The 15,000-nt window shown below is 46.1% G+C and overlaps 1 protein-coding gene across 1 annotated transcript; it reads left to right on the top strand.

Annotated features, from left to right (window-relative positions):
- Window positions 1–2,105: 2,105 nt before the first annotated feature.
- LOC121563298 (NUAK family SNF1-like kinase 1) lies at window positions 2,106–11,421 on the top strand. Its single transcript, XM_041875253.2, has 5 exons — window positions 2,106–2,273; window positions 5,217–5,282; window positions 5,451–5,570; window positions 8,526–8,658; window positions 9,014–11,421. Exons 1-5 carry the CDS (start codon window positions 2,106–2,108, stop codon window positions 10,141–10,143), a joined length of 1,617 nt encoding a protein of 538 aa, XP_041731187.2. The 3' UTR covers window positions 10,144–11,421.
- Window positions 11,422–15,000: the final 3,579 nt, after the last annotated feature.

Here is a 15,000-nt window from a genome sequence, read left to right on the forward strand (position 1 = left end):
TATCCAGTTCTGCAGGCCTATGTGACCCTTCACAGTGGCAGGGTTGGAGACATGATGTATCCAGTTCTGCAGGCCTATGTGACCCTTCACAGTGGCAGGGTTGGAGACATGATGTATCCAGTTCTGCAGGCCTATGTCACCCTTCACAGTGGCAGGGTTGGAGACCTGATGTATCCAGTTCTGCAGGCCTATGTGACCCTTCACAGTGGCAGGGTTGGAGACATGATGTCTTTGGACCCCCAGTATTTTGGGGCCTGACTGGTCTCATTCATTAGTTTCTATGTTTAGACTAGAGGGGAGAGGGCCCTACTCTCAGAGCCCACTAGCCTGTATCTAATACGGATTAACTGAACTAGCTAGGTAATTACATTGGGGAGTGACTGGAGATGACTGTCATAGGTCGCAGCTAGCAGACAGACTGCCAGACAGGCAGACACACACACAGATGGGCAGAATAGCCCCCTGCAGTTTGCTGGTTCAACAGTAACAGTAGCAGATCAAGTGTCCAGGAGTCAGAGAAAGTTCAGACTCAGTCCTGGCTAGCTACCCCACAAATAAAACTGTAGGGATCCTTCCTTAGATGTCAAAAAGTAGCCGAACAAAAACATGACTAATGACGAATAAGAGTTATCACCTGACCAATATAAATACCCTTTTTCACAGAAACGGTCTACAGAGGTCAGTCTGGATTTTCCAGGAGCTCTGGACAGGAGTCAGCTGGTGTTGTGTGTAGAAGGAGAATAGCCAGGTTCTCTGACAGCCTACTATCGACTGACAGGCTACTGTGGCTTAGCTCCAGGTCGAGAGAGAGAGAGGTCGAGAGAGAGAGGTCGAGAGAGAGAGGTCGAGAGAGAGAGGTCGAGAGAGAGAGGTCGAGAGAGAGAGAGAGAGAGAGAGAGAGAGAGAGAGAGAGAGAGAGAGAGGGAGAGAGAGAGAGAGAGAGGTCGAGAGAGAGAGAGAGAGGTCGAGAGAGAGAGAGAGAGAGAGAGAGACAGAGACAGAGACAGAGACAGAGACAGAGACAGAGACAGACCACTCTCTCTTTGAGTGAACTTACATAATACAGGAAGAATCAACACACACGTTGGTTTTACTTTCCAAGTGGGGACCAAAACATCCTATTTTCCCAAAGCTTTTTTTACTACCCTTGTGAGGACTTTTGGAACCCGCACACGCACGTGGGGACGTACAAATTCATTACCATTCTAAAACCTATTGTCTCTAACCCTTACCCTTACCTTAACCCTAACCCAAACCTAACTCTTACCCTAATTCTGACCCTAACCCTAATTGGAACACCAAACCTAACCCCTAAGCTTAAAATAGCCCTTTCCTTTGTTTAACCATCCTTGTGGGGACTTTTGGGAATTTTAGGTCCCCACAAGGATAGAATAACCAACACACACACACGCACATACACACGCACACACACACACACACACACACACACACACACTCCATCACTCACTACCCTACTACTGTTCCCACACATTCCATCACTCCATCACTCACTACCCTCCTACTGTTCACACCAGAAGGTCTAAAAACATGACTTCTACCAACAGTGCTGTCCTGTCCTGGGTGAGGACATGACACAGATATCACAGTGTTCCTAAACTACAGCAGGGTAGAACAGTGTTCCTAAACTACAGCAGGGTAGAACAGTGTTCCTAAACTACAGCAGGGTAGAACAGTGTTCCTAAACTACAGCAGGGTAGAACAGTGTTCCTAAACTACAGCAGGGTAGAACAGTGTTCCTAAACTACAGCAGGGTAGAACAGTGTTCCTAAACTACAGCAGGGTAGAACAGTGTTCCTAAACTACAGCAGTTAACAGTCAACAACAGTATAACACAACAATGTGAACAGTATCAGTGACCTCGCCATGAAGTACAGAAGCAAGATCACTAAATTGGCAACAGTATGCCTCTCTGTATTCCTATCAACGTATCAATGTCTTTACTCCAAAGGGCCCCATTGTTGAGACTATGTCCCCTGGTCAAAAGTAGTGCACACTATATCTGGAAATAGGGTGTCATTTGGGATGCATCCTGAGATGGGTTTGCTGATTTCAAACTTCTCCCATCCTAACTTTGTCCTCTGTGTATGTCCTTGTATCCAGTGTTTGAGAACAAGGACAAGATAGTGATCGTGATGGAATACGCCAGTAAGGGCGAGCTGTATGATTACATCAGCGAGCGACGGCGGCTGAGCGAGAGAGAGACACGACACTTCTTCAGGCAGATCGTTTCCGCCGTGCACCATTGTCACAAGGTAAGAGATATGCTGATCTGAGGTCAGTTTTACTATCTTCTGTATGGTAAAGGATAGGACCTGGGGAAGTCTGAGCTGATCCTAGATCTGTGCCCTAAGCCAAAGGACATTTTTACAAGGAAGCGCTATGCAGCTATCCCAACCCACACACATCCAATCTCTGTAGTTGGAAACCGAAGTTAAAGGGTACAGTACCCTACAGCAGAGCAGAGTTAAAGGGGACAGTACCCTACAGCAGAGCAGAGTTAAAGGGGACAGTACCCTACAGCAGAGCAGAGTTAAAGGGGACAGTACCCTACAGCAGAGCAGAGTTAAAGGGTACAGTACCCTACAGCAGAGCAGAGTTAAAGGGTACAGTACCCTACAGCAGAGCAGAGTTAAAGGGGACAGTACCCTACAGCAGAGCAGAGTTAAAGGGGACAGTACCCTACAGCAGAGCAGAGTTAAAGGGGACAGTACCCTACAGCAGAGCAGAGTTAAAGGGTACAGTACCCTACAGCAGACTAGAGTTAAAGGGTACAGTACCCTACAGCAGACTAGAGTTAAAGGGGACAGTACCCTACAGCAGAGCAGAGTTAAAGGGGACAGTACCCTACAGCAGAGCAGAGTTAAAGGGTACAGTACCCTACAGCAGAGCAGAGTTAAAGGGTACAGTACCCTACAGCAGAGCAGAGTTAAAGGGTACAGTACCCTACAGCAGACTAGAGTTAAAGGGTACAGTACCCTACAGCAGAGCAGAGTTAAAGGGGACAGTACCCTACAGCAGAGCAGAGTTAAAGGGTACAGTACCCTACAGCAGACCAGAGTTAAAGGGTACAGTACCCTACAGCAGAGCAGAGTTAAAGGGTACAGTACCCTACAGCAGAGCAGAGTTAAAGGGTACAGTACCCTACAGCAGAGCAGAGTTAAAGGGGACAGTACCCTACAGCAGAGCAGAGTTAAAGGGGACAGTACCCTACAGCAGAGCAGAGTTAAAGGGGACAGTACCCTACAGCAGACTAGAGTTAAAGGGGACAGTACCCTACAGCAGAGCAGAGTTAAAGGGGACAGTACCCTACAGCAGAGCAGAGTTAAAGGGTACAGTACCCTACAGCAGACTAGAATTAAAGGGTACAGTACCCTACAGCAGAGCAGAGTTAAAGGGGACAGTACCCTACAGCAGAGCAGAGTTAAAGGGGACAGTACCCTACAGCAGAGCAGAGTTAAAGGGGACAGTACCCTACAGCAGAGCAGAGTTAAAGGGTACAGTACCCCTACAGCAGACAGAATTAAAGGGGACAGTACCCTACAGCAGAGCAGAGTTAAAGGGTACAGTACCCTACAGCAGAGCAGAGTTAAAGGGGACAGTACCCTACAGCAGACTAGAGTTAAAGGGTACAGTACCCTACAGCAGACTAGAATTAAAGGGTACAGTACCCTACAGCAGAGCAGAGTTAAAGGGTACAGTACCCTACAGCAGACTAGAGTTAAAGGGTACAGTACCCTACAGCAGAGCAGAGTTAAAGGGGACAGTACCCTACAGCAGACTAGAGTTAAAGGGTACAGTACCCTACAGCAGAGCAGAGTTAAAGGGTACAGTACCCTACAGCAGACTAGAGTTAAAGGGTACAGTACCCTACAGCAGAGTAGAGTTAAAGGGTACAGTACCCTACAGCAGAGCAGAATTAAAGGGTACAGTACCCTACAGCAGACCAGAGTTAAAGGGTACAGTACCCTACAGCAGAGCAGAGTTAAAGGGTACAGTACCCTACAGCAGACTAGAATTAAAGGGGACAGCACCCTACAGCAGAGCAGAGTTAGCTCACACAGTAAGACACATAATTGTCCTTCTGTGCCCATGTAGCAGCCCATCCCCCAGCCTCCCCACTCCTCCACCCCCTTCCCCCAGGCCCTCTCCACCTCCAGGTTGAGTACTGCTCCCTGGGGAGACACAGAGAGGGTTGGCCCTTTGTCCTCCACAGACCCTACAGCTGGAGGCTATGACTGATGTCATCGCTGTAGGCCATGGTGGAGTGATGTCATATCCCCAGCTGGGAGAGACTGAGTGTGCATCCCAAATGGCAATCCCGAACACTCCCAAAAAGTATGCACTATATATGGACTAGGGTGCCAGCTGGGAGAGGCTGACTGACTGACAGGGCTGGCTACAGTTGCTGGTGACATCGTGAGGAGGGAGTTGTCGGGGGCATCCGTGACATCGTAGTGAGGGAGTTGTCGGGGGCAACCGTGACATGGTGAGGAGGGATGAGCCGGACATAGAGATACAATCGATCAGGACAGGGCAGCGCTGCAGTGACAGACTGAAGGAAGTATGGCAGAGTATAGACTTCCCCTGCTTCCTCCCTAGAGAGGGAGGGAGGGAGGGAGGGAGGGAGGGAGGGAGGGAGGGAGGGAGGGAGGGAGGGAGGGAGGGAGGGAAATAAAGAAAAAGAGAGAGAGAGAGTTTGACCCACATCTTTCTTTGAGCATGTACATCTGCCTTCAATGGTTAAGTGAATTATTAACACACAGTGCATGGCCTAACTGTTAATGTGGTTCTTCTGGTTCATATTGAACCATGACCACACTTCCTATCACTGGTTGCATTCCAAATGACTCCCTGATCCCTGCATACTGCGTTCATTTTGACCTGGGCCCATAGGTCTCTGGTCAAAAGTAGAGCACTATGTAGGGAATAGGGTGCCGTTTGAGATGCAGATTCTGTGTCCCACATGTTTAACAGCTGTTTAGTGTGTCACCCAACAACACAAGAGATGTTTATGAGAATACATTTTATCATTGAGATTAATTAAAGATGCTGGATTTATATAGAACATGTGCCACTTGAAAAGAACCATTGCAGATGAGCTCACCAAAAATGGTAGACAGAAGAAAGGTGTGTGTGTGTGTGTGTGTGTAAATGGGTCACAGTTTAATCAGACCTGTCCTGTTTTGTCTTTGTAGAACGGAGTCGTGCACAGGGATTTAAAACTGGAAAACGTGCTACTGGATGAAAACTGTAATATCAAGGTAAGATCTTTCACCTCGTAGAGATTTTCATCTCTTATCTTTCACACGCTGTATTTCAACACCTTAGGGATAGGAGCAGGACGGTCTCTTTTAAAGGTGCAATCAGGGATCTGCGAGTCTTATTCCAGGGTCATTTAACGTTGATTGTCATGCTCTTCCCTCCTCCAGATTGCTGACTTTGGTCTGTCCAACCTTTACCACAAAGACAAGCTCCTTCAGACGTTCTGTGGCAGCCCTCTGTACGCCTCACCAGAGATCGTCAACGGCAGGCCCTACCACGGTCCAGAGGTACACACACACACACACACACACAGGGTAAGCCACGAATAGACCACATCCTAGGGAACAAGGGAAATGCTTCTCTCCACTTCTGATCTCTGTCATTCTGAAACCCAGACAGTCTTATTTTAGGCCTTGTGATCTGCTGGACTGAATCTGCTGTAATCATACTCTCTCTGAGGCTCTAAACTACCGGATTCTCACCAGTGGAAAATCCCCAGACCATATTCCCTCTAATGGTTGGATAGGGGAAACACTGAAGGGAACCCCCATCCCAAAACATGCTCCTGCTGCCTGGGTCTTCTGCTCCTATAAGTGTCTGTCCTTAAGCTGACAAGTGAAGGTAGTGAACACTGTTCCTGTCTTGGAGGAAGTTTACTCACTCACTCACACACACACACACACACACACACACACACACACGCACGCACACACATCCTGTCAGGCCCAACACAGCCACTTCCCCAACAGCCATCCCAGGTCAGACCAGTCATCTGAAAGGAGTCTCAACATTTTACCAAACATAGACCCAGAATGACTGTGACTTCAGGATTTCACTGAGTCCCATCATTTAATGACTGATTAGGAGCACCCCCTCTCCCACCCTACAGTAAATCTTACATAATGGCCCTTACACCCACTGACCCCGTGTCACCCCTCCCCTAGTCCCACCTCCATTAGCTTCCTGAGAAAAGCCCTTCCTCGGTTTGACACAGTTGGTCAAAGAGGCGGCGACCGACAGAGTCCCAGCCAACAATCACAGTTCTAGACGCGACACACACACACACACACACACACACACACAGACACACACACACACACACACACACACACACACACACACACACACACACACACACACACACACACACACACAGACATTCTGAGGTTATGGAGTCAGGGGAGTAGACTTCCCCATAGACTAATCGTTCATTGTTTCCCAGCTAGCTGTCATTTACAGAACACTGTGATTCCTGGAGATTATCTCAGCTAATCAGAGAATACAGTCTGTGTCCCAAATGGCACCCTATTCTCTATGAGCCCTGGTCACTACATAGGGAATAGGCTGTCGTTTGGGACGAAGCCTAAGGTTTATACCTCAGAGCCAAAGGCAACCTCATCAGAACAGAACCCAATCACTTAAGTCACAGACCTTGGCATGGCTTTTACGACCGCAATCAGTGTGCAAAGAACGGAGTGTTTGGAGAAGAGAAACAGAATATTTTATTTGTCGTGTTAAATACATTAAAGGGTTGTTATCTTAGCCAGCAGAGGGGTGTGAAAACAGTGGGAAGTGTAATCACAAACTAACAGTAGTAAATCAGCAGCCTCGAGGTCTGTGTGCTACTGAGGCCACCATACAAGAAAGCTTTGGAGAAATGCTGTGTTGTCTACATATCACAAGGGTGTTGTATTGTAACTGCCAGTGTGTTGTGTTTCGAGGTAGACAGGATTGTAGCTGCCAGTGTGTTGTGTTTCCAGGTAGACAGGATTGTAACTGCCAGTGTGTTGTGTTTCCTGGTAGACAGTATTGTAACTGCCAGTGTGTTGTGTTTCCTGGTAGACAGTATTGTAACTGCCAGTGTGTTGTGTTTCCAGGTAGACAGTATTGTAACTGCCAGTGTGTTGTGTTTCCTGGTAGACAGTATTGTAACTGCCAGTGTGTTGTGTTTCCAGGTAGACAGTATTGTAACTGCCAGTGTGTTGTGTTTCCAGGTAGACAGTATTGTAACTGCCAGTGTGTTGTGTTTCCAGGTAAACAGGATTGTAACTGCCAGTGTGTTGTGTTTCCTGGTAGACAGTATTGTAACTGCCAGTGTGTTGTGTTTCCAGGTAGACAGTATTGTAACTGCCAGTGTGTTGTGTTTCCAGGTAGACAGTATTGTAACTGCCAGTGTGTTGTGTTTCCAGGTAGACAGTATTGTAACTGCCAGTGTGTTGTGTTTCCAGGTAGACAGTATTGTAACTGCCAGTGTGTTGTGTTTCCAGGTAGACAGTATTGTAACTGCCAGTGTGTTGTGTTTCCAGGTAGACAGTATTGTAACTGCCAGTGTGTTGTGTTTCCTGGTAGACAGTATTGTAACTGCCAGTGTGTTGTGTTTCCAGGTAGACAGTATTGTAACTGCCAGTGTGTTGTGTTTCCAGGTAGACAGTATTGTAACTGCCAGTGTGTTGTGTTTCCAGGTAGACAGTATTGTAACTGCCAGTGTGTTGTGTTTCCAGGTAGACAGTATTGTAACTGCCAGTGTGTTGTGTTTCCAGGTAGACAGTATTGTAACTGCCAGTGTGTTGTGTTTCCAGGTAGACAGTATTGTAACTGCCAGTGTGTTGTGTTTCCAGGTAGACAGTATTGTAACTGCCAGTGTGTTGTGTTTCCAGGTAGACAGTATTGTAACTGCCAGTGTGTTGTGTTTCCAGGTAGACAGTATTGTAACTGCCAGTGTGTTGTGTTTCCAGGTAGACAGTATTGTAACTGCCAGTGTGTTGTGTTTCCAGGTAGACAGTATTGTAACTGCCAGTGTGTTGTGTTTCCAGGTAGACAGTATTGTAACTGCCAGTGTGTTGTGTTTCCAGGTAGACAGTATTGTAACTGCCAGTGTGTTGTGTTTCCAGGTAGACAGTATTGTAACTGCCAGTGTGTTGTGTTTCCTGGTAGACAGTATTGTAACTGCCAGTGTGTTGTGTTTCCAGGTAGACAGTATTGTAACTGCCAGTGTGTTGTGTTTCCTGGTAGACAGTATTGTAACTGCCAGTGTGTTGTGTTTCCTGGTAGACAGTATTGTAACTGCCAGTGTGTTTTGTTTCCAGGTAGACAGTATTGTAACTGCCAGTGTGTTGTGTTTCCAGGTAGACAGTATTGTAACTGTCAGTGTGTTGTGTTTCCTGGTAGACAGTATTGTAACTGCCAGTGTGTTGTGTTTCCTGGTAGACAGTATTGTAACTGCCAGTGTGTTGTGTTTCCAGGTAGACAGTTGGGCCCTGGGAGTGCTTCTCTACACCCTGGTCTATGGGACCATGCCCTTCGATGGGGAAGACCACAATAAACTCATCCGCCAGATCACCAACGGAGAGTACAGGGAACCTACACAGTCCTCAGGTATTAGTTTGACTGTAGCTGTCTCCGCTCTCTCTCTCTCTCTATCTCTCTACCAATGTCATACTGTATATTGGCTTTTGTTTCAAGTCAAGAACTAAAACACCTGATTCAATAATAGACTAATCACCCAGAGTTTGATTATCTGAATCAGGAGTTATTACTCTAATAATCACCCAGAGCTTGATTATCTGAATCAGGAGTTATTACTCTAATAATCACCCAGAGCTTGATTATCTGAATCAGGAGTTATTACTCTAAGCCTGTACACTGTGTACTTCTCTGGAGCAGGAATTGTTAAACAAGGCCATAGATTGCTGCTAAAGTCTCTGTCCTCCTCACCTTCCCTCTCGCCCAGATGCTCGTGGTCTGATCCGCTGGATGTTGATGGTTAACCCGGAGCGTCGAGCCACGGTGGAAGACATCGCCAACCACTGGTGGGTCAACTGGGGCTGGAAAACCACTGTGTGTGACTGTGACGTCCAGACGGACAACAGTGGCTCCGCCTCTTCTCCAACGCTAGCACGCTTTATCGACTGGCAGAACCGCACCACAGAGTCGCCCAGGGTGGCGCCGGTCAAGCCTCCCCGCTCGGAACCCCCCGCCGTAAACCCCCATGCTGGCCGCCAGCGCCTGAGGAAGTCCATGAAGGAGAATGACAGCGGAGCGCTCCACCATCGCACCACGGGGGAAGACAAAGACAAAGACAAACCAGGGCTGAAGAGGCCCAAGGGGATCCTCAAGATGCGTGTGTCCGAGCAGAGGTCCCACAGCCTGGGGGAGATCGAGCTGAGTCGCTCCCTGCACTTCCACGAGGGAGGGGAGCTGCCCTCCAGCCCCGAGAGGGATGAGGAGGAGGACGATGATCAGGATCGCCTGGGGGTCTCGCCGGCCAAGATGCTGCCCACCCTCCCCAAGAAGGGCATCCTGAAGAACAACCAGCAGCGGGAGTCTGGCTACTACTCCTCCCCGGAGCACAGTGAGTCCTCTGAACTGCTAGGGGGCAGCACCTCCATGGCCCCACCCGCTAGCTCACCAACAAAGAGGTCCATGGGGAGAAAGGGCATATTGAAGCGCAACGGGAAGTACGGCAACTCCACTTCCTTCCACAGTGGCTTGTCCAATATGGGCTACCACGGGGAAACTCAGGGGGACTCAGGCCTCTCTCGCAGCCAGAGCAGACCCTCCAGTATTGTCTGTGAGGAGATGGGTCTCTCCAATATTCCTCCCTTCATGGGGATGGACTGGCCTTCCTCGTCCCCGCAGCCCAACGTCAGGGCCTGTATGTCGGCTGAGGATCTACTCCAGCTGGCAGGCTTCAGACGGGGCCTCCAGACGGCTGCAGGGGGGCTCCATGGGGGGAAGGTGGGGACCCGAGGGACACCAGGGTCTCCTGGGGACGACGGCAGCTTCTCTCTGCTTGGGGACATGGATGATATGACCCAGGTCTACCAACACGCCCTGGACATCAGCAGCAAACTGACCTAGGGGAGGTGGAGTTAGGAGGATAGGAAGGGAAGGGACATGGGAAGGCACACACACACACACACACACACACACACACACACTTGAACCCTCATTTCTGGGTTAGGACTGGCCAAGTATGTTGTGAACTGGGCGTCCCAGCCACCTTAATGTACTGAATCTACCATCTCAGAGACAGTGCTGCTGTAAATGTTTACATGTTTAATAGAGCGAAATAAGTATTGTATTATATGTCTCTCAGAGACACAAACCATGCTGGGGTGAAGCTCATGGAAAATCTCCATTAGGTTTCCTTAAGCACCTTTAGAAGAAGGACTGTTGTTTTTGAATCCATGTACTTATCTCAACGTAATGGACAGTTAGGCCTAATGTTCATGTTATCTCAACGTAATGGACAGTTAGGCCCATGTGTTATCCATTGAGTTATTATATTGTTGAAACAGACAAATATTGCCAGTGTGTTTTGGTCATTTCAAGACGTATCTACTGTATGTACCCTTCAAGAAATGATACTGAATAATAGTATTACTTGATTGAATTGACATGAATGCCATACGTGATATTCCTCATAATCCATCAGGACACCTATCACAGTGGGAAAGTTAAAGAGCAAACAATGTGTATTGGGATAACTCTACTGTATGGGCCGTCCAAAGGAAGTGCCTTTATTAGTGCTATGTTATCAAGTACTGTATTTCCTGGTTAATGGAGGAACAGTTCGATAACCAACAATAACCAACAAAACTCCCCACATTAGACAAAACTATAGGGAGACGATTCACGGAGCTGTGACCACGCACTCTCCTGAGTCTAAACGACTTGGACTTGTTCATGTACGTAACCATTTGGTTTCACAGTAGAGCTGTAGTTGTTTTGGAAATGGGACTGAAAGACAGAACGGCTGGAGGGTGGATAGACGTGTAGTCAAAACTGAAGGAGATTCACAGAGTTGTGGCTACAAGCCCTCAAGTCTACATGACTAGGTCATGTGTAGGCCATATGTAATGGAACTGTAGTCGTTTTGGAAAGGGAAATACTGAAAAAAAGAAGGGGGTAGATAGACGTGTAGTTCTAACAGAGTGAGTTAGTGGTAAGGGTTAATGGGTTGGTTGTAGAGGTCTTGTTTGTGGATGGAAGTTGGGTGCTGGACCAGGCTGTTACACCCCTTCCTCCCCAGACTGAAGACTCAGAGTGGAGAGAAAAAATAGGGGGCAGAGAGAGAGAGAGAGAAAGAGAGAGGGAGAAAGAGAGAAAGATAAAGAAAGAGAGAGAAAGATAGAAAGAGAGAGAGAGAGAAAGAGACCGAGAGAAAGAGATAGAGAGAAAGAGAGAGAGAGAAAGATAGAAAGAGAAAGTGAGAGATAGTAGCTTAGTGTAGCTGGGAAAATAAATGGGTAGTAGAGAGAGGTAGAGTTGAAAAAAGGTAAAATGGAAAGAATGTTTGGAAGGGTAAAAGGAATGTTATGTTTCAGGTAACCTAAGAAGTTCAGCTTTAAGTTGGGAAGATATACAGTTCAACACATTGTAGTTGGAAGTCATTACAGCCATTGTAGCTGAAAGTCATTACAGCCATTGTAGCTGAAGTCATTACAGCCATTGTAGCTGAAAGTCATTACAGCCATTGTAGCTGAAAGTCATTACAGCCATTGTAGTTGAAAGTCATTACAGCCATTGTAGTTGAAAGTCATTACAGCCATTGTAGTTGAAAGTCATTACAGCCATTGTAGCTGAAAGTCATTACAGCCATTGTAGTTGAAAGTCATTACAGCCATTGTAGCTGAAAGTCATTACAGCCATTGTAGCTGAAAGTCATTACAGCCATTGTAGCTGAAAGTCATTACAGCCATTGTAGCTGAAAGTCATTACAGCCATTGTAGTTGAAAGTCATTACAGCCATTGTAGTTGAAAGTCATTACAGCCATTGTAGTTGAAAGTCATTACAGCCATTGTAGTTGAAAGTCATTACAGCCATTGTAGCTGAAAGTCATTACAGCCATTGTAGCTGAAAGTCATTACAGCCATTGTAGTTGAAAGTCATTACAGCCATTGTAGCTGAAAGTCATTACAGCCATTGTAGTTGAAAGTCATTAAAGCCATTGTAGCTGAAAGTCATTACAGCCATTGTAGCTGAAATCATTACAGCCATTGTAGCTGGCACTGTACAACCTTGATAGAACTGCAAAGTGTTAGCTCACTGTAAGTGTTACATATAGATGTCCTTCTCTTTCTACAGCCTGTGTGCTGCTGGCCCAATTATATGTGCCCTATGAAGCGTGGCTTGGTGAGAGGGTGTAACCTTCAGTGACACTTTGGAACAGAAATAACCCAGGCAATAATATGTTTCAGTCTGTTTGGGTTTCTCTAAGTTTGTTTGGGTTTCTCGAACACCACACGGTTGTTTAAATGTCTGCGTCTGTGTTCCAAATGGTACCCTATTGCCTAGTTTCGAACGCAGCTCTATGGGCCCTTTGTCAAAAGGAGTGCACTACATAAGGAATATGGTGCCATTTGGGACACAGCCCAAGACATTTAAACAACCGGGTGGCGTCCGGGAAACCCAAACAGACTGAAACGTATTACTGTTGAGAAATCAATGGAGCCCCACTGTGGAAATGTCACATATGCCAACGGATAGCTCATCAAAATAAATCAAAATCACCCAATGAATGCTTCTGAAAGGTCAGGGGTCTTTATGGCTAAGGGCCCAGGGTGTTACCATAACAACCCACAGTCTTGTTGAGTATTGTTTTGCATTTTTCTGTATTGTATGGACTGAAATTGTATTTTTTAACTGGATTTTACAGTGCTGAAAAATTATACTATGTTAGTATTTTCGTTGGATTTCTTTTTATCATGCTTCTGTTTTTGATTTTTCCAAAATATAGAAACTTTGTATGGCTTTATTTTATGGGCAGAGGGTGTGTACAGGTCTGCTTTAATAACTGGAAGGGGACCTGCCTCGAATGAAATCAGGGTTAGCGGTATGTGTGTGTATAAGGGACTGAAGAGGTTAAAGTTCAACAACAGTAAGGAACAGGTCATAAACACACAAGTGACTCTCTGGGAATCGTAAGACTGAAAACACACACACAGCTACGTAGAATTGAATGGAAAAGAAAGGGGTGTCATCAAGTCTCAACAGGTCTAAGAACCCCCAAGCTGCCCTCTGCCTAACTAGACAAAACAGATGTTAGCCTACACCTGTTTGTTAAAATAGGACATATTACTATAGGAAAACTTGACTAGATATTGTTATCTTATGATAAAGTATTATGTTATTTAAGCTTTATTTTGCTACTGTCTATTGATATTGATGTTATTATTGTACTATAGTTACTATCTTGTTATAGATGGTTCAACCTGAGTAATTATTTTGTTTGTTACCATCTTAAGAACCATCACAGATCTGCTGTTATAGTTTATAAAAACTATTTCAGAATGTATAATAGCATTGGTCTCCACTGCGTATTGCAGTGGAAGTCATGTTTGTAGTCAGGAGAGTGAGGAAACCAAAGTTTTCAGAATATCTCCTCCATAGCAGCATTCTTTCTGCATCATCTCAAATAAACAGCTCAATTTAAAAGTCAAGGGTGTTCCTACGTGCGTCTATTAAACTCTTCCCATACTGACTCTAGTAAAAGTCTCCCCCAGCAAAGAAAAGAAGTACTCCATGTGTCCTGTTCTCCATGTTCCTACATCTACACATCCACCATGTTCCTCTTACACTAGCTAGTTGTCAAACAACTTTATTATAGCTGCTAGCTTTGTTTTCTCTGATAGCCAGCAGGAAGAAGACATTTCACAGACCAGGCCAGACCATATTTCTCACTGAGTAATGGCATTCTTTTGCTCCAACTATTTTTCCAAGGGTTCTTGAGAAGATAAAGGAGAAGGAGGAGTATTTAACACAGGAGGATATAGGTGTAGGCTACAGTATATAATTTAACACAGGAGGATATACAGTGGGGAGAACAAGTATTTGATACACTGCCGATTTTGCAGGTTTTCCTACTTACAAAGCATGTAGAGGTCTGTAATTTTTTTATCATAGGTACACTTCAACTGTGAGAGACGGAATCGAAAACAAAATTCCAGAAAATCACATTGTATGATTTTTAAGTAATTAATTAGCATTTTATTGCATGACATAAGTATTTGATACATCAGAAAAGCAGAACTTAATATTTGGTACAGAAACCTTTGTTTGCAATTACAGAGATCATACGTTTCCTGTAGGTCTTGACCAGGTTTGCACACACTGCAGCAGGGATTTTGGCCCACTCCTCCATACAGACCTTTTCCAGATCCTTCAGGTTTTGGGACTTTCAGCTCCCTCCAAAGATTTTCTATTGGGTTCAGGTCTGGAGACTGGCTAGGCCACTCCAGGACCTTGAGATGCTTCTTACGGAGCCACTCCTTAGTTGCCCTGGCTGTGTGTTTCGGGTCATTGTCATGCTGGAAGACCCAGCCACGACCCTTCTTCAATGCTCTTACTGAGGGAAGGAGGTTGTTGGCCAAGATCTCGCGATACATGGCCCCATCCATCCTCCCCTCAATACGGTGCAGTCGTCCTGTCCCCTTTGCAGAAAAGCATCCCCAAAGAATGATGTTTCCACCTCCATGCTTCACGGTTGGGATGGTGTTATTGGGGTTGTACTCATCCTTCTTCTTCCTCCAAACACGGCGAGTGGAGTTTAGACCAAAAAGCTCATGACCTTCTCCCATTGACCTTCTCCCATTCCTCCTCTGGATCATCCAGATGGTCATTGGCAAACTTCAGATGGGCCTGGACATGCGCTGGCTTGAGCAGGGGGACCTTGCGTGCGCTGCAGGATTTTAATCCATTTTTTATTTTTTATT

This window comes from Coregonus clupeaformis, unplaced genomic scaffold (genome assembly GCF_020615455.1).
Source record: "Coregonus clupeaformis isolate EN_2021a unplaced genomic scaffold, ASM2061545v1 scaf2963, whole genome shotgun sequence".
In the NCBI taxonomy this organism is placed as follows: Eukaryota; Metazoa; Chordata; class Actinopteri; order Salmoniformes; family Salmonidae; genus Coregonus; species Coregonus clupeaformis.

Excerpts from the sequence above, each read along its gene's own strand:
- LOC121563298 (XM_041875253.2), top strand. The coding sequence starts at position 2,106 with ATGTCCTTGTATCCAGTGTTTGAGAACAAGGACAAGATAGTGATCGTG. Across the intron at positions 5,283-5,450 it reads ATGAAAACTGTAATATCAAG|ATTGCTGACTTTGGTCTGTC; the intron begins GTAAGATCTTTC and ends TCCCTCCTCCAG. Across the intron at positions 8,659-9,013 it reads GGAACCTACACAGTCCTCAG|ATGCTCGTGGTCTGATCCGC; the intron begins GTATTAGTTTGA and ends CCTCTCGCCCAG.